Genomic DNA, 25,549 nt, shown 5'->3' with positions numbered 1-25,549 from the left:
TGGAGTTGTTTCTGTAGCTTATAATCTGTTCCACTGGTCCTCAGGTCTCTTTCTTTGTCTGTACCATGCTGTTTTTATCACTGTAGCTTTGTAGTATAGTTTCAAGTCAGGGATTGTGATAACCCCCTACCTTGTCTTTATTGCCCAGAATTGCTTTTGCTATTTTAGGTCTCTTGTTCCAAATGAATTTTTGGATTGTTTTCTCAAGGTGTGTAAAATATGTTGCTGGAATTTCAATTGGGATTGCATTGAATCTATGTAGCAGTTTTGGAAGTATGGCCGTTTTCACTATGTTGATTCTTTCTACCCAGGAGCAAGGGATGTATTTCCATTTTCTGATATCCTCGTCAGTCTCTTTTTTTTTCAGAGCGCTATAGTTTTCAGAGAAAAGATCTTTGATTTCTTTCATTTGGTTGATTCGTAGGTATTTCAATTCTTGGATGCTTTTGTGAAAGGAATTGTTTGCCTCATTTCTCTCAGTGAGTCTGTTGTTTATGTAAAGGAAAGCTATTGATTTTTGTGTGTTGACCTTGTAATCCAGCTACTGTACTGAATTTGGTTATTTTGTCTAGAACACTTTTGGTGGAGTTCTTGGGGTCTTCTATACAGAGAGTATCATGTCATCTGAAAATAATGACAATTTGACTTCTTTTCCTATCTTTACTCCTTTTATTTCTTTCTTTTATCTAATTACTGTGGCTAATGTTTCCAAAACTATATTGAACAGGAGTGGTGATAATGGGCATCCTTGTCTTGTTCCTGATTTTATTGTGAAGGATTTCTGTTTTTGACCATTTAGTATGATATTGGCTGTTGGTTTTTCATAGATGGCTTTTGTCAGATTGAGGCAGAGACCATCTATTCCAATTTTTTTGTAGGGTTTTCATCATAAACGCAAGTTGGATTTTGTCAAATGCTTTTTCTGCATCTGTTGAGATGATGATCATATGGTTTTTGTCCTTCTGTTGATTTATGTATGTTGAACCATCCCTGCATCCCTAGGATGAATCCCACTTGGTCAGAGTATATGATCTTTTTGATGATCTACATTCTATTTGCCGGTATCTTGTTAAGGATTTTTGCATCTATGTTCATTAGGGAGTGGCCTGTAGTTCTCTTCTTTGGTTGGGTCTGTCCCTGGTTTTGGAATCAAGGTAACACTTGCTTCCAGGAATGAATTTGGAAGTATTGTTTCCCTTTAAATTTCATTGAAGAGTTTAGAAAGTAGTGGCAGTAGTTCCTCTCTAAATGTCTTATAGAATTCAGCAGTGAATCCATCAGGGCCTGGACTTTCCTTAGTAAATTTTTAATTATGTTTTCAATTTCATTGATACTGTTTAGAATTTTTAGGTCATCTTCATTCAACTTTGGTAATTCATACGTATCTAGGAATCTGCATTTCTTCTGTATTTACCATCTTATTGGCGTATAGGTTCTAGAAGTAGGTATAGACGATCCTCTGCATTTCTGCTGGGTCTGTTGTAATTTCACCCTTTTCATTCCTAATTGCATGGATTTGGGTCTTTTCTTTCCTATTTTTGGTAAGGTTGTCTAAGGTCAATTTTGTTTATATTCTTTAGAGGAACTGACTCTTGGCTTCACTGATTTTTTTTTTTTTTTTGTATCATTCTCTTAGTCTCCATTGCATTGATGTCTGCTCTGATCTTTATAATTTCCTCCCTTGTATGAGCTTTGGGTTTGTCTTGCTCTAGATTTATTAATCATGTCTTGCACTATGGGCACAACCTCTACTGTTATCTGAGAAATTATTTCTGATTTCATTTTTTCCAGATCCTCTTTCCTTGCCAGTACAGGGAGTCCAGATGATTGAATTTCAGATGGTTTCATCTTGTTTCCCTTGCAGGTTGCCTTAGGTATTCTGGAAGTCTGGTTTTGAGACTTGTTTACATGTCTTCTCATTTCAGCAGACACAGCCTGTTGTACCTTTGTTGAGGCAACTTTTTGCTCACTGTGTATCTTCAATTCTCAGCAAGCCACCAAGTGTCCTTTTCTCTGCTGCTCACCAGTACGCCAATTCCTGGGTTTAGAATGGTGGCCTTCTGGATCCTGAGTTGACCTCTTTTCTGGGCGGGGTTCTGATTGGGGCCTGTGCGCACTTTGATTGGTATCTAGGTGTGCCTCTTGCTGGTGCCTCTGTGTACTGTTGTCTGGGAGGGCCTTTGGCTGGAGGCTGTACATCCCAGTTCCTGTTGGCTGAGCAGGCTTCTGGCTAGGGTCTCTGTGCACTTATAAGTGCTATTGGGGCAAGCCTCTGGCTGTTGCGTGTGTATTATGTAGCTCTTTTCTGGGCTGACTTTGGCTTGGGTGGGTGTGTCTGAGCCTCTGGGGTTGGGGCAGAGCCCTGGCTGGGATCTGCCTGCCTCTCTGCTCCTCTGGATCACGCCAATGCTCCGCAGGATCTGCTTGCACTTACCGATGCTATGGGGTGGGCCTCTGGCTGTTGCTTGTGTGCCTGTGCAGCTCTTTTCTGGCTTGGGCCAGTGTGCCTGAGCCTCTGGGCTTGGATTGGAGCCTTGGCTGGGATCTGCCTATAGCAGTGCCACTCTGGACCGCACCACTGCTCCCTGGTATCTTGTATTTTGTTATTATGAGTGAAATTGAAGCTATTTGAAGCATATTTATTGACTGCATTGTTACTGTTCCAATTATATTTTTCCATCATTAACTGGCAATTTTATTTCATATTTGTATAGTGTTTATGTATATGTCTTCAATAACAGCTTTATTGAAATATAATTCATATACTATACAAGTCAGCCTCTTAAAATACACAACTTTGCATTTTTGTATGTTTATGGGATTGTACATCCCATAATTATTAATTCCAGAGCATTTTATCACCTCATAAAAGAAATCCCATACTCATTAGCAGTCACTCCCCATTTCCCCTTTCCTCACCTCTGGCAACCACCAGTGTGCCTTCTGTCACTACCATATTTGCTTTTGTAGATTCTACGTTTCATAGAGATAGGATGACATAATTTGTGGCTTTCTTTTTTATTTACCATAGTGTTTTCCAAGTTTTTCCCAATTGTCTATTGCTGCTGTGAATTCTGTATATCTTCCTGTTTCTGTGTTGACCTATTTTTATTCTCTTGGTAGAATTTCATTTCTCTAAGAATGGAATTGCTGAATCATAGAGAAATGTTATGTTTAACATTTTAAGAAACTGCCAGATTGTTTTCTGTAGTGGCTGCATCTGTTTAAAACCACCAAAAATTCATAAAATATCTCACAAGTTTTCGGTGTCCAAACTTGTTATAGTCCAGCTTGTTGGATGTGAAGTGGTACCTCAGCCTTGGCTTTCATTTGTATATCCCTTGCGACTGATAATATATATCTTCGTTGGAGAAATCTTGATTCAAATCCTTTGTTCAGTAGAGTTATTTATCTTTGAAATACCAAGTAGCAAAAATTCTTTATGTATTCTGGATATAAATCTCTAATCAGATATATTGTTTGCAAATGTTTTCTCTGACTCCGTAGGTTCTTTCACTGCTTTGATGTTCTTGAATGCATGAAAGTTGTTAATTTTGAGGAATTCTAGCTTATTGAATTTTTTTTTTTTTTGGCACTTGGTCTTTTTGTGTGATATCTAGTATATTTTTTAGAAAATCGCTTTCTGACTATAAAAGTAACACATTACAGAAAATTTATTTCAAAACACATAAATAAAACAAAAATCCTAGTAATACCCAGAAAACCTGCTGCTGTGTATATATTATCAGCCTTTTTCTTCACGTATAAATAAAAATACAATTTAGAACAAAGTTGTTCCCATTTTCTCTCTTCTCTGCTTATGTGTTTAATTTGGGGAACTGAAACCCATTTTTTACATATAGTATATCACATTTTTTTCTCATTAAACATTCTTCTGAAAAGTGATTTTTTTTTCCCTCCTTATCATATAGACACGTTCTGTGGCTAAACTGTAAGTTTTTAATGTCAGAAGGCAATTCTGCATTGGTCATTTGCATTTTTGTACCTTTTTTTCTAAACAGTCTTTTAAAGGGTGATTTTACCGTGAACAGCTTGGGAAGAAAGAAATGGTTTCTCCTTTAGTAGCAGAGGGCTGATTTGATTGCTGTCCAGCATAATGTTTTCCTCAAGGGCAAAGGTGGATCAGGTTTTCTAACCGCCTACTTGCATGATCCTTAAATTCTGAATTTAAAAGCTCCAGTCTGTCTCACAGATCCAGTCTGCACAGAATCCATATGGGCTGTTACATATTCTTCCTTAGATTTGGTAGAGAGGCAGCCAGGGGAGCTAATATGAACTGGTTTCAAGAAAAATGTTTGTTTCTATCCTAGAAATCTTGTATTTTCTGCAGCATCTGTGAAACTGTGAGAGGCTCTTTGTTAGATAGTAATTAGGATAAAATCTCCGTCCGCTACCTCATAGTTCTTGACAGTTTATCCTCTAGTATATGATATTTAATTTATCTCCATTTTGTCACTGTAATAAATAATTGTTAAATAAAAAAGTAATTTAAGTCATTGTGTAGATCTCTATGTAGTTGCATATTAAATTTCTGAGTATGTTTTTGTTTTATTTTTGTGTATGTTTTAAAGATTTTTGATCCCTTTTGCTATATTTTCCTTCTAGCATTGTGTCTTCTAGTATAGTAGAGGAACTTTTTAAAAGTTCTTTAGAATAGTATGTAAAGTATAGTTTTTCATTATATTTCTCTGCTTACTGGTAATATTGAGTTTATTTTATATGGTTATTTATCAATACCAGTACAACACTAGTTCTGATGAAGGAAAAATTTTAAAGAACTCTATAGCTATTGTACTTGGCTGTGTTCTGTAGCTTTACATGTATTAATCCACATAGTCTTTATTTTCATCCTATGAGGTGAGTACTAGTGTTTAATCCATTTCACAAATAAAACTAAGGTTAATAAGCAAGTTAATCAGATGTAAGAACCAAAATGAAGATTCACAATCAATCAGGGTGGTCCCAAAACTTGTGTTCCTTAATAACTACACTACTTTGTGTTTTGATTTTAAGAATGAAAGAGACATTGGGGTTTGGGTTCTCAATGTTTACAGACCTAGTTCCAGGCCTTCTATAGCCTGGTTGTATCCTAGTCTAGGATAATGGGCTGCCTCTATATCATCAAACATTCTTCTCATGCTTTTTGATATTGCAGTTTGATTTTACCAACAATCAAGCAGCATTGTGTTTTGACTTAGATCTGTCTAAAGGCAGATTATTGCCCAGTTTTTAGACTCTCTTTTTACAACTGTGGAGGGAGGAACATCTGTAATCAAATATTCTCTCTTATTTCAAAGATGAGTTGAACTTGGGTGTGGAGATACAAACCTATAATCCTAGCACTCCAGAGGCAGAAGGTTTGCAAATTCAACCCTGGCCTGGGCTGCATAGCAGAACCCTCTCTCAAAAAACTAAAACAAACAAAAAGACAAAGTTGGTGGGTTTGTTGTAATGAACCAATCCACTAAAAAGTACAGCTGTGGCAATTAAATTTTTTGTATTTTTCCAGGTAAAAAAGCATTGTCTGAGCCAATTTTAAAAGCTGTGTTTAAGCTTTCCACCCACACGTCTTCGCTTGTACTAGGTCTAACAAACTTGGGTGAAATCCAGTGTCCCAAGTGAGATTAGTGTATATAGACTATCTCCCTAGTCTGTTATAGAATTTAAGAATCAATGTTCATTAATTCACTGTCAATATAAAAATATAGCTAGCTGCCAGGTATCTTACTAATTAGGGTGAGTGCTAATTAGACTCTGTGTGTGTGTGTGTGTGTGTGTGTGTGTGTGTGTGATTGAGAAAATGTGAAGAAAAATAGAGAAATATGAGGAAAAGGAAGGATTTGTCTGGGATGGGTTAGGATTGTTATTTTATATATGATGGTAATACAGTCTTCAGAATAAAATGACATTTGAACAGAAATACAGTTTTACCAACTTAAAAAGAAATTCTGTGTCCTTTAGTAGTCATTTCCCCTTTATTGCTCCCCATACTCTGACCAACCACTAATCTACTTTCTATCTCTACAAAGTTGCCTCCTTTGGATATTTACATAAATGGAATCATGCAGCATGTGTCCTATTGTGACTGGCTTCTATCAGATTGCCTAATTTTTTCAGGGTACATCCATGTTGTAGCATATATGAGTACTTCATTTCTTTTAATTAATAATATTCCTCGCATATGACACACTCACATTTATTCATTCATCAGTTGATAGATATTTGGATTTTTTTCCACTTTTGTTTATTATGAATAGTGCTGCTGTGAAACTTTATATGCTTTTTTTAGTGAACATATGTTTTCAGTTCTCTTGGGCATATACCCAAGAATGGAAGTGTTGGTTGGTATGGAAACCTTATTCTTAATCTGTTGAGAAACTAACATTTTTCCAGAGGTGCTTCACTATTTTGTATTCCCACCAGAGATGTAGAAAGGTTCCAATTTCATCATGTACTCACCAACATTTCTTTTAGATTATAGCTATCCTTGTGTGTGTGAAGTGGTACTCATTATAGTTTGATTTGCATTTCTCTGATGACTATTATCTTGAACATCTGTTTATGTGGATATTGTTTATTTTGATGTCTGCTTTGAGGAGTGGTCTTTCTTGGTATATAGTCCAGCTAGACATAAATATCTTGAATGAGTTACTTGAGGTCTCTGAGAGTTCTAGTTTCCTAATCTGTAATTTGTTAGAGACTAAACAGAGAATGCAACTAAAGAATTTATTAAAACTGTTTTCTATAATTGGATTATCTTTTACTGTTGAGTTATAAGTTCTTGATAGATTTTGGCTGCTACATCCTTAGATATATGACTTACACAAATATTTTCTTTCATTCTGTGTAATATCTTTTCACTTTCATTATTGTTCTTTGAAACAAAGTTTTTATTTTTGTTCATCTGTTTTTCTTTAGGTTGCTTCTGCTCTATCATATCTGACAAACCATTATCTAGTACAAGGTCCCAGAAACTTGTATGTTCGATTTTTCATCCATTTAGAATTAATTTTTATGTATGGTATGAGATAGAGGTCCATATTCACTCTTTAGCAGGTGGAATTTCAGTTTTGAGCCATATTTATTGAAAACACTTTTCTGTGGGTTTCTTTTGTTTTTTGTTTGTTTGAGACAGGGTCTTGGTAGAGCCTAATTGGCCCCCAACTCACTGTGTAGCCCAGGCTGGGCTACTCACTGAGATTCTTTTGCGTCAGCCTCCAGAGTGCTGGGATTATACCACCATGCTGGGCAAAAATACTTTGCTTAGCCCCTTTAATTATTTTAGCATTTATGTAGAAAGTCAGCTCACTATACATGCACAGATTTCTTTATGAACTCAGTTTGTTTTTGTTTTTTTGTTTAATTTCTGTATCTATCCCTCGCCAGTAGCACAGTCTTGATTACCACAGTTCGATGTATAATCTTGAATGAGTTACTTGAGGTCTCTGAGAGCCTTCGTTTCCTAATCTGTAACTTTCTAGAGACTGAATACAGAATACAACCTAAATATTTAATGATGTGCCATGTAGTGACTTTTACCTGTTTTGATTATTTTATTATTATCACTGCTAAAGGAGATGGACCCATGTTTTAATTTCAAATTTCCATGAAATTCATTTCATTTGACCTACTTACTCACTTCCCTACTGCACAATGGGTTTAAATATTTTGCCCCCTCTGGAGACAGTCCACAAGGAGTGGCTCTGTATAACCCAACTCCAGTTCACACCCATGCTTCAGTGCAGTTTTCTTTAATAAAAATATAAATCTCTGAAAGTGCATGGGTTTCCATAATGTATTAGTTTTGTTGAGGAAGCCTCTGCAGTGCCTATAAGGCAAAACCTAAGGAACATTGCCCCACATTACTGGAGGAGGGTCTCTTTGGAATCACATGTGGAGAAACTGGGAAACACACTTGACTTTTTAGTGGAGGAAAGTAACATTGCAACATTTGTACTGCCATTAAAGCTTATAAAAGTGTTGTAGCTGAACTATCACACACCTTGAAACATTTGAATGCTTGGGAGGGGTAATGAAGATATGAAACCCTTTTTGTCCACATAAACTGTTATTTCGTTTTTAGTAAATTTCGACATTTTTCCAGTGAACTCCTTATTAATTTGGTTATAATAACACCTTATTATTTGGTTATCACTTCTGTCATGTCTCTAAAGGCAAAACTGTCTGGAATGCTTGTTTTCACAGAACAGATGTACAGATATTTTCTCATCCTTTTTAAAAGCTTAGTTTTGTTGTTTTTTCCATTCCAAACAGGACAAGCTGTGAAGTATGTATGAAATTAAACTTCTTGACCGAACACCCAAGATTCCATGACTTTCTCCGTGCCATGGTTCAGTTTTGTATTCTTATACTGCATTCAGAAGGAGTCCAGAAAGCTTACTTTGTACCATATTTCTTAGGCCAGCAGCAGTTGAAACTATTTTTTCTAGTGCCCTTTCCCCTTGTGGACAGCTAGTTGAAGCCTTTGGGAGTAAAAGTACTTCCCAGGACATAGACCCAACCCTTCCTCCCACAGCCATTTAAAGTAGTTTAAAAATAACTTCCACTTGAGTTTTGTGGCAGGCTGTGACAACTTTATAAAAATTGTATATTTACTTTTCTCCTCTTTTTTACTTACTAAAACACTGCTTATGACAGATTCCCGGACAAGTAAGTTTATTGCCAAGCTATGAAAGAAAGTTATATCCCTTCAGGCATGTAGCAAAGCCAAAGTTATTTAGAATGTTTAAAGCACGGTTCAGCCAGTTTGTGTAATGGTAGCTTGAGAAAGTGATTTTGCCTTTGGAGCTAAGCAGATTGATTCAAAGAAAGACAGAGTTCGTGTATTTCTTCATTCACATGTACATTTAAAAAATATTTCATGGGTGCTTCCTTTATGCCAGGCTGTTTAAAGTCCTGGAGATCCAGTGGTAAATAAGAAAGGCAGGGACTTTAGTTTCATGAAACTTAAATTAATGTAAATAATTAGAAATAATATTGTAATTCTTTAAAGCGGTGTGTGTATCAACACTATAACCAGACCTTAGAATATCTTCCATTTTTATGAAATTTATTTCCCAATTCCTGCTACCCCTCTCCGTGTGAATCTTCTAATTGCTTCATATACACCGGCACAGCAAAAAAGCCGTTGTCATATGTCCTAGAGAGCTTTCTGTGATTTGTCTTTTCTACTTGTGCCACTTTCCCTCCTCCTCCATGCATCTCTGTCTCTGGTTGGGCGTCTTCACCCTTGAACACCCTTGAACATACCAAGCTGCTTCTGCCAAGGGCCTGGCATTTTGTTGTTGTTCCTTCTGCCTGGAATGCTCTCCCCAGTTTTCTGCACGGCTGGCTCTCTTACATACTTTGCTTCTCTACTGAAGTATCTAATCATTTTATTATAGAAGATTTTCCTGGACACCCTTTGGTCTCACCCCATCCAAGTTCTTATCTTTTTTAATTTCTTCCCTGTACCTTCTGTCAAACACGTGTCTGCACATACACACACACACACACACACATTTTATGTTTTACTTCTCTGTGTATTGCCTATTTCCTGCTCACCTGTCCCCAAACCAAATGCTCACTCCTTGTGAACAGTGACTTTACTTTTGTCCACTCATGTGTGCCCAGCATCCAGAACTCTCTGCTGCAGGAGAGAAGAGCCCAGTGAATATTTGTTGAACAAATGAATAAAGGAGACTTTATGTACTACAGGTTTCCATGTCTTTTCAGTGACTATTTTTCATGATCTTCTTTGGTGAGTTAAATGGCACTTGTTTTGTTTTTGTGGTGGTGATAGAATCCAGGGCCTTTGCATTGAGCTGCATTCCCAGCCCACTTTATTTCATTACTCACTTACTAAGTTGCCCAGGCTGGGCTTGAACTTGTAATCTTCTTGTCTCAGCCTCCCACATTGGTGGAATTACAGGCATGTACCCAACTAATTATGGGTTTTGCAGATAAAGTTCTGCTTTATTCTTTTTGTCTCTTTTCTTTTTTTTCTACTCTTATGGCATATTCTATAATCAAATATTTACTTTGTCTGAAAATTTAAATTCAATTGTAAGGCCTTCCTGGTTAGTCATACCTACTTCTCCTTACAGACAGTCACATGCTTCCTTTTTTACCAAAAAATTGTTACTGTTCATTCACTGGACAAATATTTTAGGATATAGTGGGGAAATATATTAGGATATAGTGGGGGAAAAACAGTGATGTCTTCCCAAAGGATCCTACAGTCGAGGGTAGCTGTGATTCCCTGCAGTTGTGCCTGGAGGCCACAGGGCCAAGGGCTGCCTCTCCTTTTTATTTCTTCCCAAAATTTTAGCATAATTATTCATGAGGATGCAGGGAATATTAGACATAAAATAGCTAGCGCTTTCCTCTAGAATGTATGTTCCTGGTAGCAGTTGGAGTGGTACGTAAGAATAGCTTGTAGTAAGACAGTGTAAGGTAAGTGGGAGTCAGTAGTAATGACCCAAAGTGTCAAGGCAGTTCAGAGGACAGTGTGATGGTAGGGAATGGGATGGTTGAGGTAAAGTGTTAGGAAGTGTATCTTAGGTATTAAGCTAGAGGGAGACATGCTGTGTTGGCCTTGGAATCCATACTGCTTTTGGTCACCTTGGAGCTCATTGTGTTAGGCCAGTTGTACAGCTGCTGCTTGCTGGATCTCAGAGGAGACCGACCGCAAATCTTTGTCTCTGCCGGACCTTTTGCTGTATACTCCTTTCCTAGAAAGGGAATGATGGACTCAGGAGGGCTGCACTGTAAGAGGAGAGAGAAAAATATGTTGACGATGCAATCTATCCTTGAGGGCATTGGAGCTGGGAGAGAGGCATTGGAATGGGTGGATGGGCTGGAACCTGCCTTCCCAGGGGTGGATGTACTGTACCTCTTTGTCTTCTGGCCCTGAAATTTGCTAGCAGTTGGTGGGAGAGGGTTTAAGACTTGCTTCTCTCTATGCCTGGTTGTCTCCTATCTTTGAATTAGTAGTGAGTTCCCTTTGGCACAACTTGCCCTTGGAAAAATGTTTTCTAGTAGTTCCCAAAGAGCTATACAAATAGACAATTTAGTCCTTTGCTATTATGCCTTTGTCAAAAATATATCAAAGTTAGAAACATTTTAGAATTTTAGAGGGAAATAATCGTCATAAAATAAACCTTTGACTTTTTATGTTGCTTCAATACAAGGTCTTTTTCTCCCAGTGTTATTATTAAGATGACTTTATTGTTTTTAACCCAGGTATCTTTAATAGGTTACTCTATACATTTATTCTTTGAGTTAGCCCAACATCTGTTATTAATTTGGTTTCCTTTCAGTGTCTTTTTTCCTCTTTTCTTTTTATTTGTGCTTGTTGAAAATGGTATTTTTGGTTGAAGTTATTTTAAGGTAGAGTCGAAATAAATCCTGGGACTGTCCTTTTGTTCAGCAGCACATGTTCTTTTAAGTCTACACATCCAGGGTCATCTTACCAAAATAAATTGTGTGAGCCTTATGCAAAACTCTCAAGTGCTTGTCTTTGTTTATGAGTGTTGGTTTCTGGCATAATGTTTGTAGTTTCCCCAGAGCCAAAATGAGCTGCCTCTTCTCACTGCCTTTTCCAAGAATTCCCAGCACTCTTTTATTTCTTAAGCAGCTATAGCTCTGTGTCACTATTATAGCTTCCTTACCCCTTCAGAAATGTTAAAAATTTAGATAAATGTCAGTCAAATCTGTTTCAGCGATTGCATAGGTAGATGAAACAACCTGCCCATTTATAGACACACAAGCCTATTTAAAAATCAAGATACTGTATTTTCCTTGCCTTGACTTAAGCTGGGTAAAAGAATCCTTTATCTATTTAGAAGTTTTGTAAAAGCAAATTTCTCAAAGCCTGTATTATTAGAGTATCACTATAGTGGAGATTTGTCTCTCAGAAATCTTTAGAAATATGTATATGAAGTACCCACCCTATTTCCTATCTGGAGGAGAGAACTTTTCTAGCAAATTGGGAAATATAAAGATACTTCATTTTGGAAAACTAGTACACTAAAAATTCTTCTAATGTGCATACAAATCCACAATTTTAATTTGCTTTTCTGTTTTAGTTTTGATCAACCAGCATAACAAAATAGTTGGATATACCTATTATTTTCCCCTTCATTGTGAAAACTAATCAAGATTATTGGGATAAATTTTTCTACCAATATCAATCTCAGATCTCTCTAAACCTAATGGATTATGAATCTGTTTCAAACTACATCTTGGTCTTTCCAAATCAAACTCTCCTACTTCAGTTAACCTGAGTTTGCCAATATCCAGAGGAAAGTTTGTGCTTGGTGTTGCAAAGGAGGAGGATGTGGGCTGTTCAGGCAAAATTACTATTGGAGAAAGAAGAGAAAAAAAGCACTGTGTATCTTTACATGCGTGTATTCTGGCAATCAATATGTCTTTGGAAAGTACTCAGTGACATCTATCATATGATATTGGTATTTGTTTTGTCAATGAAAAATAGGAAACTTCTGAGCAGGTAAGGTAGGACCAGGGTATAAAAGTACCTAATCAGCAGCAGAGGGAGCCACTGAGGCACTGAACACAGTGAAGTGATCGAGGTGTGCTACAGATACCTAATGGGGAAACAACCTGTGGAGTAGATTTTGTGATAGACATTTGCTGGGCTTTGGTTTCATCATCCATTCTCCTCTTCTGAGGATGCTTGCTAAGCCTGCATGTTTGGGGTGTGTCATGTACTGCCAGCCTGTCTCCCCAAGTCATGCCATTATGTGATCATGTTGACTGGTTTCAGCTAGGCAGGTGATCCAATGATAGGCAGTGAAATTTTGCTTGGGTGCTCAAGGAGCTGCTGATCCTTTCCTCCACTGGCCATGGATGTGGCAAGAAATGAGGCTTCCAGAGAAGAGAGCTGAGAGCCAGCAGAGAGGGTGTGATCAGGAGATGGAGGGCAAGGAGCTGGGTATGTTGAGTCCCTGGTCAGTCTCAAACTAGCCCAACTGATGGCCTAGTCATATGATCCAATAAAATTTATTCTGGCTTAAGCCATGTGAGATTTCTGCCTCTTTCTCCTAGAAGAGCCCTGAGAGATAAAGATGGCTTCAAATAATCTGTGGACAGTATTACTAGTTAAAAGCCTTTTGATAAATAATTTGGGTGTCTGACATAGAGTTGGCACTTCACAAATTAACATACTAAGTTAAAGGGACCTAAACCTATGGGAAGTAGCTGATTTTAGTAGGGTTATTTCATATCTGAGTACATTCTAAATTTTTGAAATAACAGTGTCACAACATGATGTATTTTTAAAAGTTAAATTTTTAGGCAGCTTGAAAATAGGCTCCTTTTCATATATCCTATGTATAGCCTACTAAGATTTTATGTACTACACTGAAGGTCTTTTATGGATTTTATTAAGAGAAGAATCTGTTTCTCCCAGTTATATGTCTTATATTTTCTTGGAGTGTGCTCTGTGATTTTTTGCCCTTTCCTTAGCTCTTCTCCAATCTCTGACCTTTGAATAAAATGGTCCTGGGAAAAGACTTCCATTGGTTTTATAGTTTTAAATGATTAAATTTGCCTTTTGGGGAAAGGATTCATGTTCCTAATTTCTCTACCGAAAGACTGGGTTAGAAAACTCCTTAAGTTTCACGTCTACCCTCTCTTATTTATTTTAGCTATTTCATGTTAAGTAGGGGGAAAAGTTTTTTTTTTAATTGGAAAATTAAGTGTTTTTTTCTGTAATTATAAGAAACTACAGCAATTCTGAGTGGTCTGAAGACTTTGGTATTGCTGTATTTTTCTTCTTGCCTGTCAAAATGTGTTGCCCACTTTAAAGGGGTAGTTAGTTCATCTTTGTGGCATACTGTGTTCTTGCTACTACTTGAAGAGAGGGGAATGAAGCCATAGATATGAGGTGAGCATTCACTGTGAGCCAGAAATAAACTCTGAAGTTCCTGATATAGGTTTATTTAGTAATAGTTATACTTTGTTAAGAACTACTGAGGTGTGTATTTCCCCCTTACACCTGTGCCATTACTCATAAGTGATTATCATTCATAGTCTGAGGAGCTTTGGAGTCTTAACTGGAAACACCTTATAGCAGCCATTACACAGACAGCTGCCATAAACAAAACTGCTTTGGAATTTCCATTCAGGTGGGCATTTCTGTAACTAATGCTTGGCTAGTTAGAAGCTGCAGGAGGTCCTTCCACCTATTGATGTGAATTAATGCCAGTGCATACCTCGAGGCCCTGCGCACCTGATCTTGGGAACATCAGGAGACGCATGTTTTTAAGGCTAATTTGTCCTTCCAGACAAGGCCGAGAGAGCAAGACGGAGTTACAATAGCCAGCCAGGCTACTTTCACATTTTCTGGCTTATATGACTTGTTCTGTTCACAACTGAAGAATACTTTAGGGAAAATGGACTTTGCCTGCACTGCCAGATATTTATTACTGCAGTGATCTCAACTTTAGTTTCTTCAGCTTTTCTCCTAGGTTGGTGAGCTGGTGTGCTCAAATTCTGACTCAGGCTTGGGCTTGAGACACTTGTTCTCCTCTTTGAGTCTAGAACTCTGGATAGCAGTGCAGCCTCTAAATTCAAAGAATGTTGTAGTATCCTTGTTGGAACTACCTTTTGTTGTAAATCACAAGAGGTTGAGTGTCGGAATTGCTGGATGTATTTTCACAGTTGTATTTTAGGTTGTCTCTTAAGAGACTGAGTCAGAGCTGTAACCTACTAGATAGAATGAGAGAGATGTTAGAGACCCTCAGGTTTATTATGGAAGTCAAAACCCAGAGAGTGACTCAAGGGCCTATGGCCAGCATTTCAGTTTCAAGACCAGAACTAGAGCCCAGGTCTCCTGACTAGAAAATACTTTTCTTTTCATGCTGGTAGAGTTAGAAAATGTCATGATACCAAATTTAGCATGACAAACTATTTATCTAGCTGCTTTTCTTAGATTAGAACATAAACTTGTCTTAGGTTTTGGCTGCTGCATACATTTTGATTTCTCCCTGTTCCACAGTCTCTGGATCTCTTCCCCCAAATGATTAACAGTGACCTCTAGCCTAATTTATATGGTGCTGAGGACTTGGTCTTTGGCCCAAGAAAAGCTTAGGGCTGGTACCATTGGTTTTTCTTCTGTCCTTTTCAGTGAATGCTAACTCTACCCTGCTCTATGAATTCCTTTCCTGCAGAGCAACTTCATCTACCTAGAGAGTGTGAGATGATCATGGGACCCAAATATTTAGCAGTGTAATCTTTGACCTCAAGGATGGAAAGCAAAGGCCTACCTGCTATTGAAGTTGGAATGAGAAGGGAGCATGGTGAGACGTGCTGAAGAGAGGCCCTGCCTCTGATTTACAAGATCCTCCTGACTCTCAGGCAGGAAGGGAAGGGTGAAAAGGGACTTGTGTTCTTCTGCCAGGGTGTCTCATTTCAGCCTTGGCAGTGCCACCCTGAGCCCTGTGTTTTGACTGAAGTTTTCAGCCTTGGCCTAGAAAAGCTGATAAAACCTTTTTTCCTCTCCATCTAACCCAAACAGGAGGGGTGGGATAAAAAGGAGCGTTAAACTGGACAGTCTTTTCCGTTGAATCCATATGAATCTTGAGGGTTCAGACTCTCATTTACCCCTTTGTTTTCTTTTCAGAACCTAACAGGGTGCTATACATAGGCATTTTGTTGTATGGAATTAGATATTTAGTGTTCTCTCTTTTTTCAGTTTTGAAATTGTGAAAGTCTGTTTGCGCCAATGTTTTGTCTTTCATATCTTGTTTCCAAGCTTCTGTCTTTGGTTTTATCTCAAAGGATAATATTGAATTTGTACCTTTACAACTTGGTTTTATTTTTTTCCCCATTCCCCTGCCCTCCTTTCAACCCCTCCACCCCTATTTACAAAGACTTTGTTTCCGTTTTTTCCTTTTTCTCATATTTTTCCTTTCCCCACTCCTCCTACTTCCACTTCCCTTTAGAGTGGGTGGCTTATAAATATAGTTTTTACAGTATAATTTTATCTCAAAGCATTCTGTTTTCAAAATTGAATTTCATGTGAAAAATTGCTTAAAATAACTGTTAACTGATTACCCAAAACATTCATTTAGCTCCAGGCTGTCTTGCTACCTGTTCTGTGCTTGACCTGAGGAAATTGCAGTCTCTAAACACAACTTTGAGTGGAGATTAATGTAGGAATCTAAGGCATAGGGTTGTTGTGGAAATTAACTGAGGTCGGGTAGGTGAAGTGATGGCAAGTGCATGGCATAGATTGAGCATATACCTAAAAATATTTATTATTGGTTATTTTTGTAATTTTGACATAAACCAGAGAGCACCTGGTATTGGCCTGATCTATGAGAAGTGGGCAGACTTACTTTGAATAGTTCAATTATTTTCCCTTCGGAAGTCCAAAGCTCTCCTGAGAGTTTCTGCCACCTCCCATGGAGGCTTGCATTTTTACAACATTTATTAATGAGCAAAAATTAACCATTAGAAAAGAGAAAAATTACCTGACATGGTGGTGCACACCTGTAATCCCAGCACTCAGGGATAATGAGACCCTGTCTCAAAAAAAAAAAAATAGCTTCTCAGCCTTTGGCTAAGATCAAGTATAGAATACATGCACGCACATATGCCTTAATTCCAAGACCTGTTACTTTGAAGAAAAACTTTTACTTTATCTAATCCCAAAAGGACAGAAACATAATTCACAATATTATGAATAAGAGAAGATACAAAGAGGGAGAGTTTTACCTAAAAAGAATAATTGTAAAATTGTGAGAACTTGAAAATAATTTATAAATAGACATCAAAATGATATTAAAAAATTGGAAATATTGAACAGGTAGATCTGGATGCATTAGTAAAGAAATACTCTGTAAGAGAGTTATCTTCGTTTTAAATAATAACTAGTTTGTACTTTGAAAGCTTCCTGATTAATTGATGTATTCGCAGCCGTGATTGATTCAGCTGCTGCTGTTTCAGTCATTGTGTTTCAGTTCCCTGTGCCTTGTAGAAGTGTCTTGTCATTTCCATTGCATTTCATGTCCGGTGCGCATTCCCTTCAGTGCATGAAACATGAGTGCTTGATAAACATCATCTCGAGGCATCTCTGTTAGCAGTTTGAATTTTACCTCACTGATGAGAATTGCATTCATCACAAGGGTTTCATCATAAATGAATGTAAGGATCTTAAATTGGTAGTTTATTTTTATACATTTCTCTGACTTTTCCTCCCTTATGCATATTTGTATTTCTTACTAGTTTCTATGAAAGCAAACAACCATAAGGCCATTTCTCCAACTTTAGAAACATGTGGTAAAGCGTATTGTTTTCTTTTGCCGAAAATATAGCTCATACGTAGTCATTGTGCAAATTCAGAACTTCAATATATTTTCTGCCTTAAATTAGAGATTTTATATAATTACAATAAATAAAAATACTGACCTATTTAAAACTCAAGGAAAGAATAGGATCTCCATATCTTTTGTGCTACATTTTAAATTTAGTAATTTGTGAAATTTTATCTTTTGATATACATAATCATATTCTGAGATCTATTTTAAGGGGATGCATTTTGATTTCTATTATTGGAGGAATTTTCAAAGTTATATTTTAGTGTAAATATGAACTTCTTTGTAAGTAGCTTTTTGTTGTTGTTCTTGTTGTTGCTTTACCAAAACTGTTTCCATCAAACTGATTTCTCTAGGTTGAAAATGTCCGGTTGGTAGACCGAGTATCTTCCAAAAAAGCAGCCCTGGGTACTTTGTATTTGACGGCTACTCATGTCATATTTGTGGAAAATGCACCTGATACAAGAAAAGAAACATGGGTATGCTTTTCTTATTTCTACTTTACCTATTTTCCATTATCTGAAGTAAAAATTTTTATCCTCCTTTCTTTTGTCTGTCCTCAGAGTGAGGCCAGTGGGCTTCAGTTTGGGTGTTCAGGGGACTGTTTGTGGAATGGTACCTTGCCTTCTTATATGCAGTAGTATTGATCTGGTCTACTGATTCATTTAAACACTCATTTGGGCATCATCAAAGATAGACCAAGAAAAAGCCTTAAGATATGTGAGCTTCACGACATAGCTATCGAGTAGACAGTCAGTAATAGTAGTATGCCAGATGCAGTATTTCCACAACACTTGATTTGCTATACACATTATTTGAAAGATCCCATAATGCATTAATTCAGTTGTTTTGTTGTTTCCACTTTTCGGATAGTTTAAAAAAGAAAAACTGGAGAAGAGTATTATTAGTAGGTATTTCTGCTACTTAGTAATAAAACCATTCAGTATTTCTGACTTTATGTAGTAACCCTATCGTGATGTTATGATCAGAACCACAATCCCTGAAATGGAGAGTTTTTCTTCTTTCCATATTTTGTGGACAGAGTTATGCTTTTAGCAGAAAATGGTAGGCACTACTTAGTGGAAAGGAATTTAGAGAATGAAGTGCTTGCTGCCTTTGCGGGCTGAGTATAGAGTTTCTGGAAATGCCGGAGAGATGGGTGTCCTCATGGTTTCATTTCAGATCTCTTCATTAAAGAGTAGAAGGATGGGATCAAAGACTAGAGGGGGGAAGGGAATGGGAACGGCAGGAAATGAGTGCTTGTTGATCCCGTCATACAAAGTTTCAGATAGGAGGAATAGACCTTGAGCTCTGTTGCATAGCAAGGTATTATAGCCAAAAGAGTAATTGTATATCTGAGAAATAATTGTATATCTCAGTTAAATATAACTGAGAATAAATTTCAGATGTTTTACCATAAATAGATAAGGTGATGGATATATTACGTTGATGTACTCACTGTATACATACAATGGAACATTGTACCTTCTAAATGTGTACAATGATGATTTGCTAATTGAAAATCAATTAATAAACTTAAAATAAATATTTGCTTCTGAAGCTGCCTGACCACCAACAGCTTGGAAAACAATGATCCCATTTAACTATTTAATCTGAGCATTCCATGTGGAATTAAGGTGGCCTCTCCCAGCAGAACCATCTCTAACTTCTACTAAATGCAAAATTTACTTTGCTAACTTCCCATGACCTTACTTAAATTTAGATGTAATTGCATTCAACATTTGACTAACAAAATGTTCCCTTACCTGAAATTGGCAAATTTACATGCTGAATAGTTTGTTTCAAAATAATTATTCTGGATAGGAAAAGGCTTGGTATTAAAGAGTAAAATTATTAATTTAGTCACTTCGGACACCTCAACCCTTATGATCTGAGAGCAGGTGTTGAACTAGCTGAAGGTTGGGATGTGTTTCTTGACTACCTGTGTAGCTCAGAGATCTGCAGTAGTTGTTGTCATATTTGTTATTTGTGCTTAGTTATTTCCCAATTAACTTTGGGTTCTAGATTCTCCACAGTCAGATTTCCACCATCGAAAAACAGGCAACAACTGCTACTGGCTGTCCTCTGCTTATTCACTGTAAGAACTTTCAGATTATACAACTCATCATACCGCAGGAAAGAGATTGTCATGACGTGTACATCTCTCTGATACGCCTTGCGAAGCCAGGTAAACAAGGGACTTGGTGTTTGATATGAATCACTCTTAGAAAGTGACAGATCTTGTTTAGAATTTGTGTAGCACTTAGGAATGACTATTTTGGGAATTCTATGTCATTACATTCATCCTCAGATGAAGCCAAGAAGTTTGAAATATCATCTGATACATAAGTCCTTTTCTGTGAGGTGGACTTTTTTCATTAATCTTAATATTCACATTTTCTTGGTGGGAGTAATGAATTTTCCTTTCAGGATGTAATCACTTTAAAATTATGCCCTTCTGATACTGTGGTAATTGAGCTACTCTGAATGAGGCCATGACAGAACTGATTTTTTTTGGAGGCAGGGTCTCACAATGCAGTTCAGGCTGAATTTAAACTCACTAGCCCAGGCTGGCCTTGAACTTGAGATAAATCCTCCTGCCTCAGCCTCCTGAGTCCTGGGATTATGGGCATGTGCCACCATGCCCAGCATAACTGATGAATTGTTTTGTGTAGAAAACGTTGTTATTCAGCATTTTTGGTACGTTCCTCTCCTTCTGAGGACTTTTATGGTTTGGTCTCCATTTGTTTTTGATGGTAATATATGTTTTCCAAAATTGATGCAACTAAATGGATTTTCATTAGCATTATGAATATTTAGGATATAGATACATTTTTCAAACAAAATCTCCTTAAGTGTAGTGGTAAGAATGTTTTGATTTGAAAAAATATGTACTGTTACTATCTTGTCCTAGTATTGAGGTCTTCAGATTTATAGTTTACTGTTCACTTATGCAGAAATATTTCTTGTCTCTAGCTTTTGTGAGCTGTAGTATTTTTTTGCTTAAAAGCATTCTTCCAGATTATGTAGGAGAATACAGTGAAAAGAGGTCCTTTATATAAAAGAAGTGTTACATAGCAGTCATCAATAAGGGGTTATGTGCTTATAGTTGTTTTGCGTTTTGATTCAGGACAAGAAAGTTTTAACATTAACCTCTCAAGGCATTTGGCTAGGTGTTAAGTTCCTTATGATGTAACCATATCATTTATAGGTAACTAAGAGCCAAAGTATTTATGAGAAGTCAGTCTGGAAGCTGTCAACATCTGATAATTTTGAGTTTGTTCCCTTTTAAAGGGAGTTGGTTGGGGCTTTTTTTTTTCCTCTCTCTGTGTTGAAGAGAACTGCAGAGTAAGTCAGAAAAGCACTTGAACTTTTTGGAGGGTGCACTATAATTGGAACAGAAATTCTGGGAATATGTACGATAGGTTGCACGCAACAGAGAATGTGAGAAAAGTGTCAGAAAAGCACTTGAACTTTTTGGAGGGTGCACTATAATTGGAACAGAAATTCTGGGAATATGTACGATAGGTTGCACGCAACAGAGAATGTGAGAATTGTGTGCCAGTAACTTCTGTGTCACTGATTAATGGATGTTCTGGGTAATAAATGTGCTCTGCCTGGATTAATGGGATTTAGGAATAACCCAGGGAACTGGAAAAGGGCTGAGCAACTGGAAGAGTAGTTCACACAGTGCTGAGGGATATGATCCAGAGACAGCAAGTGCCAGGACTCACTATAAGGATCCTCTGGGAAGAAGCCGTTGTGTCCCTCTGCTTTTAAGAATGTGCACTTTTATTAAAAGGTGACACTTTGGGAGTTAAGTATCAGATGAACCCAGAAACCTGCCTGGCTTCTAGAAGGCTTCCACAAAAGGAAACCATAGTAATTAATTGAATTAAAGCCATCACCTGAAAGGATTTAAAGAGTCGTAACATTTTGGAATATGAGCATTACAAATGCCAATTTATATAACCACACAATGCTTTAGTAACTGTGGGAAGATGAAATAAAACCTAGGCAGATCCACAATTTAATGTTAAACGTAGTGCTAAAGTTAGGACCTATTACAGGCACTTGTCTTTGAAACAGGGTTCTGAGTCTGGGAGGAGATGAGGAAAGGTAGGTCAGATTTGAAACAGTGGCTTTCACTTAGGGTCAGGGAACATTTATTGGAACCATGCAAGAATAGTTGACAAAATACACCTTTATCCTCCGAAGTACATCAGCTAAGAGAATGTGCATGAATCTATGCGTGTGTGTGAGAGGGTGTGTGTGAAGGAATTATGCTTTGAATTCTAGGTTAGTACAGCATAGCTCTGTGTACTTATTCTGGTTAGCCACCAGAGTGAATCACAAATTTCGGTCCCCCTCATGGACACAGCTAACTGCAAGGGAGAACCAACTTTAATTGTTCTTGCTAAAGAAGAAATGTCTGTGAGTTCATTTAAGCCACAGCATGAAGGAGGTAATTTTGAAGCTCTTGAGAGCCTTAGGATTTTTATAGTTGGGTAAATCAAATCACTGAAAAATTAGGAGGGATTTTTTTTGGGGGGTTTTGTATGAATAAAGAATGGTAAACATACATAACGGACTTTAAAAGATACCAGAACAAAATAATGTGGCTAAATTCACCAAGCTCTTTAATTCTCAGAAAAGCAGTATCTTAAAATAAAGGTTATGGCTCAAAGGAGAAAATGAGTTAACCCATAGATCCAGTGTACTAATAAGGCTATAAAATTTTCTGATTAAAAGATCCCCATTTCTCAGAGGGCTTCTATTTTTCCCATGTTCTCCTTTCTTTACTCTTCCCTCTAATTTCCCTCCTGCTGTTTATTTTTGTATCAATTATCTTTCCTTCTTTAGTGTTTGTGGCCCCTTGAACATTTAAGTAATTTCTTCTGTTTATTTTCATACTTTTACTAAATTACAGATTTTTTTAAGCTTGTCTTAGTTCCCAATTTTTCTGATTTTTTTTTTTGTGTGAGAGAGAGAGAGAGAGAGAGAGAGAGATGCTGGGGATCAAACCAAGCTAGGTAAGTGCTCTGCCCTGAGCCACATCCACAGTCCTTCATATTTATTATGATTTTGTTTTTGATACTGGAGATCGAACTCAGGACCTTGTGCTTGTGAGGCACTGAGCTAAATCCCTGGCCCTTTATTATAATTTTTTTTTAATCTCATGTCTGAAGTAGTTTCATTTGCTTAGTATAACTTTTTATATTTCTTATCTAAGTCAATGATGTTTAAGCAATTTAGTGGTAAGTTCTTTTTATTGATGATACGAAGTCTAGCAGTTCTTTTCTACAGTGTTAACTTCAACAGTCCTAATGTTGAATTCAAATACTTGTTTAAACTAGACATCAAAGATGAGGCACACTAATTGGTTTTATTTTAAATATGTAAAATCTGTTAATAGCTGTGTTGTCTTCTCACCTCTGCCTAGAAGGGCTTTCAACTACATTTATTTTTAAGTTGCCTGAATTTAGCACAATGTCTGGAGCAATTTGGCTTTCAGTAGGTACCTTCATCCTAAAAATTCCACGTTTCTGTCATGGTTACTTTTTGTTTTTTATCTAAATCTTTAAATACTTTTGATTTTAATATTAAATTACCTTTCATTTTTCCCACTGAGTCTATAATGAGAGACAATTCCTGCATGTTATTTTCTAAATACTCCATATATTGTTTAATAACCTTTAATTTGATATCAAATTTCAATTTGATATTTGCCTTCCTTCCCTAATGTTTTGTTTTATGCATGCTTGTCTGTCTCTCTCCTTTGACAGAACGATTATTCTTTCCTGTATATGTGACAGAAGGAGCCAACCTATGGTATAGATACAGGTCCAGTTGAGGGCTTAGTGGTTCTAAGTTGATCAGATGATCTTTCATTGCCACTGGATGGCTTGCATTTTCTCTGGGAAGCAGGAAGTGGAATTAGCTGATCATGAAGGAATTTGTGAGAACAGAAATTAAACTGGATTGTAGTGACATGTGATTCCCTAGGTTAAGGAGACCATGAACAGTAGTGCTAAAATAAAATAAATTTGCTGGAGTGTGGTGGTGCATGCCTGTAATTCCAGCACTCCAGAGGGGAGGCTGAGGCAGGAGGATCGCTGTGAGTTCAAGACCAGCCTGGACTTCATAGTGAGTTCTAGGTCAGACTCAATTGCACAGTGAGACCCTGTCAAACAAAAAACAAAAAAATTAGAACACACATTTCTATGCTTTGGTTGAGCTTACTGAACCATCAATTAGGCTTTCCTAGAAATTTAGCCAAAATGATGTTCATTCGTAATTTCATGTAATATTTTAGAAATTATCATTTTGCTTCCTGAATAGGTAGAAAAATATTCCATTCTTCCTTTGTTAAGTAGCTATGTAATTTAAACAGTATATGGTAAAGTAAGTGCTGAGATGATTTTCACATAATGTTTTGAAATATTTTTGAAAAAAATTTTAAATGAAATGTGTCCATTCAACTAGTTTGCTCCCACAATCCAAAGGAATATTTATTTGCTTCTTGTAGGAAGAGCTCCTTTGCCCTCAAAGTAACAAGGCCCTTGAATGTGAGACCCTACATGCATGTCCTGTTGAAACCTGTGGTCACTCACAACAAAGATGTTGTGTGTTAGTGTGACGGCTCAGACTTTGTGATCTGAAAAGCCTGGGAGCATTTAGCATATCTGTCTTAGGAGTGGGTGAATCAGCTTAAAGGATGTGGCTTTTCTAGAGGAGGCAAATAAGTTTCTGACAGTTCAGATTTTGTGAAGGTTAAAAATTCCTCTTAAAAAGTTTAACAACAAAGAAACAGTTGAAGAGTTGAGAAAAAAACATATGCATCAGGAGATAATATTTGTAAGCCATTCATATCATGGATTAATATACAAAATATGTTAACTCTATAAGAAAAACATAACTAAGAAATGAACAAAGGACTATATATAGACATTTCTCAAAAGAAAACCTATCAAAAGCTAACGGATGAGAGGGGCTGGGGATTTAGCTCAGTGGCACTGCACCTGCCTCACAAGTGCAAGGTCCTGAGTTCAATGCCTGATACCAAAACAAAAACAAAACAGCTAACAGAGGGCCAGGGATTTAGCTCAGTGGTGTCACGCCTGCCTTGCAAGCCCAAGGTCCTGAGTTTGATACCTGGAACCAAAAAAAAAAAAAAAAAAGCCATCAGATACATGACAAAAATGCTAAACATCACTCATCATTAGTGAGATGCAAATTAAAGCCACATTGAAATATCTGTCATTTGTGATAATATAAAAAATATAATTTCTTGTGGTAGCAAGGATATGGAGGAAAGGAAACTTTGTACACTGTTCAGTGTAGTCTAGATTCCTCAACCCTTTCCGACTCCCCCATTCAAGTCCCAGTCAGGATCCTGCTTCTCCATGAAGCATCCCGCTCCCCTACCACTTCCTCTGCCTTCTCTGTCCTTGATCTTCTTCCAACAGTCAGAGCCTCCCCTAGAACTTCTGATGCTTGCTACATGATCTCGTGTCTCTAACTTAAAAAGTAAAAATGTGTGCTTGTTCAAATCCTTGGTGACTCTGTACATTCATTCAAGTAAATTAATACATTAAAAGCATAAAGAAAAGAAACCTTGTACACTATTGATGGGAATGTAAATTAGTGTGGCCATTACTGGAAACGGTACAGTGGTTTTTCAGGAAGCTAATTATTTGTGATTGCACATACTTATACTTTCAGCACTGTAGGAGGCTGAGGCAGGAGAATTGCAAGTTCAAGCCCAGCCTGGGCAACTTAGTGATTTAGTGAGATCCTTTCTCAATATAAAAATAAATAAGTATAAATGAGCTGGAGGTGTAGCTCAGTGAGAAAGTCCTGGGTTCAGTCCCAGGAAGGAAAGCAAGGGAGGGAGGGAGAAAGAGAGAGAGAGAAAGCAAACAAGGAAACAAACTACCGTATGATCCAGCTGTCCTGTTTATAAGTATTTACCTAAAAGATTTGAAATCAGTCTGTTGAAGAGGGTCTCTACTTCCGTATTCATTGCAGTATTATTCACAGTAGCCCAGTTATCAACCCAAATGTCCATCAGCACATAATGAACAAATGTGAAATTCAGTCATTTAAAAAAAAAAAAATTGGACAGTCTGGGTATCGAACCCAGAGCATTGCATATGCTAGGTGAGTTCTGTACTGCTGAGCTG

At 37.2% G+C, this 25,549-nt stretch overlaps 1 protein-coding gene across 1 annotated transcript in view; it reads left to right on the top strand.

The window, feature by feature from the left end:
* The window catches only part of Mtmr7 (myotubularin related protein 7), a gene marked incomplete at its 5' end in the record, with an annotated part of 96,532 nt that overhangs the window by 5,997 nt on the left and 64,986 nt on the right, over positions 1-25,549 (top strand). Inside the window, 2 exons of the mRNA XM_010621803.2 lie at positions 17,720-17,842; positions 19,389-19,551. Coding sequence (XP_010620105.1) covers positions 17,720-17,842; positions 19,389-19,551 — 286 coding nt within the window. The remainder of the gene's footprint in view (positions 1-17,719; positions 17,843-19,388; positions 19,552-25,549) is intronic.

This window comes from Fukomys damarensis, unplaced genomic scaffold (genome assembly GCF_012274545.1).
Source record: "Fukomys damarensis isolate Sample0158 unplaced genomic scaffold, DMR_v1.0_HiC HiC_scaffold_18, whole genome shotgun sequence".
Taxonomy (NCBI): domain Eukaryota; kingdom Metazoa; phylum Chordata; class Mammalia; order Rodentia; family Bathyergidae; genus Fukomys; species Fukomys damarensis.
The sequence above is the reverse complement of the archived record's forward strand: the minus strand, read 5'-3'. Positions and strand labels throughout refer to the sequence as shown.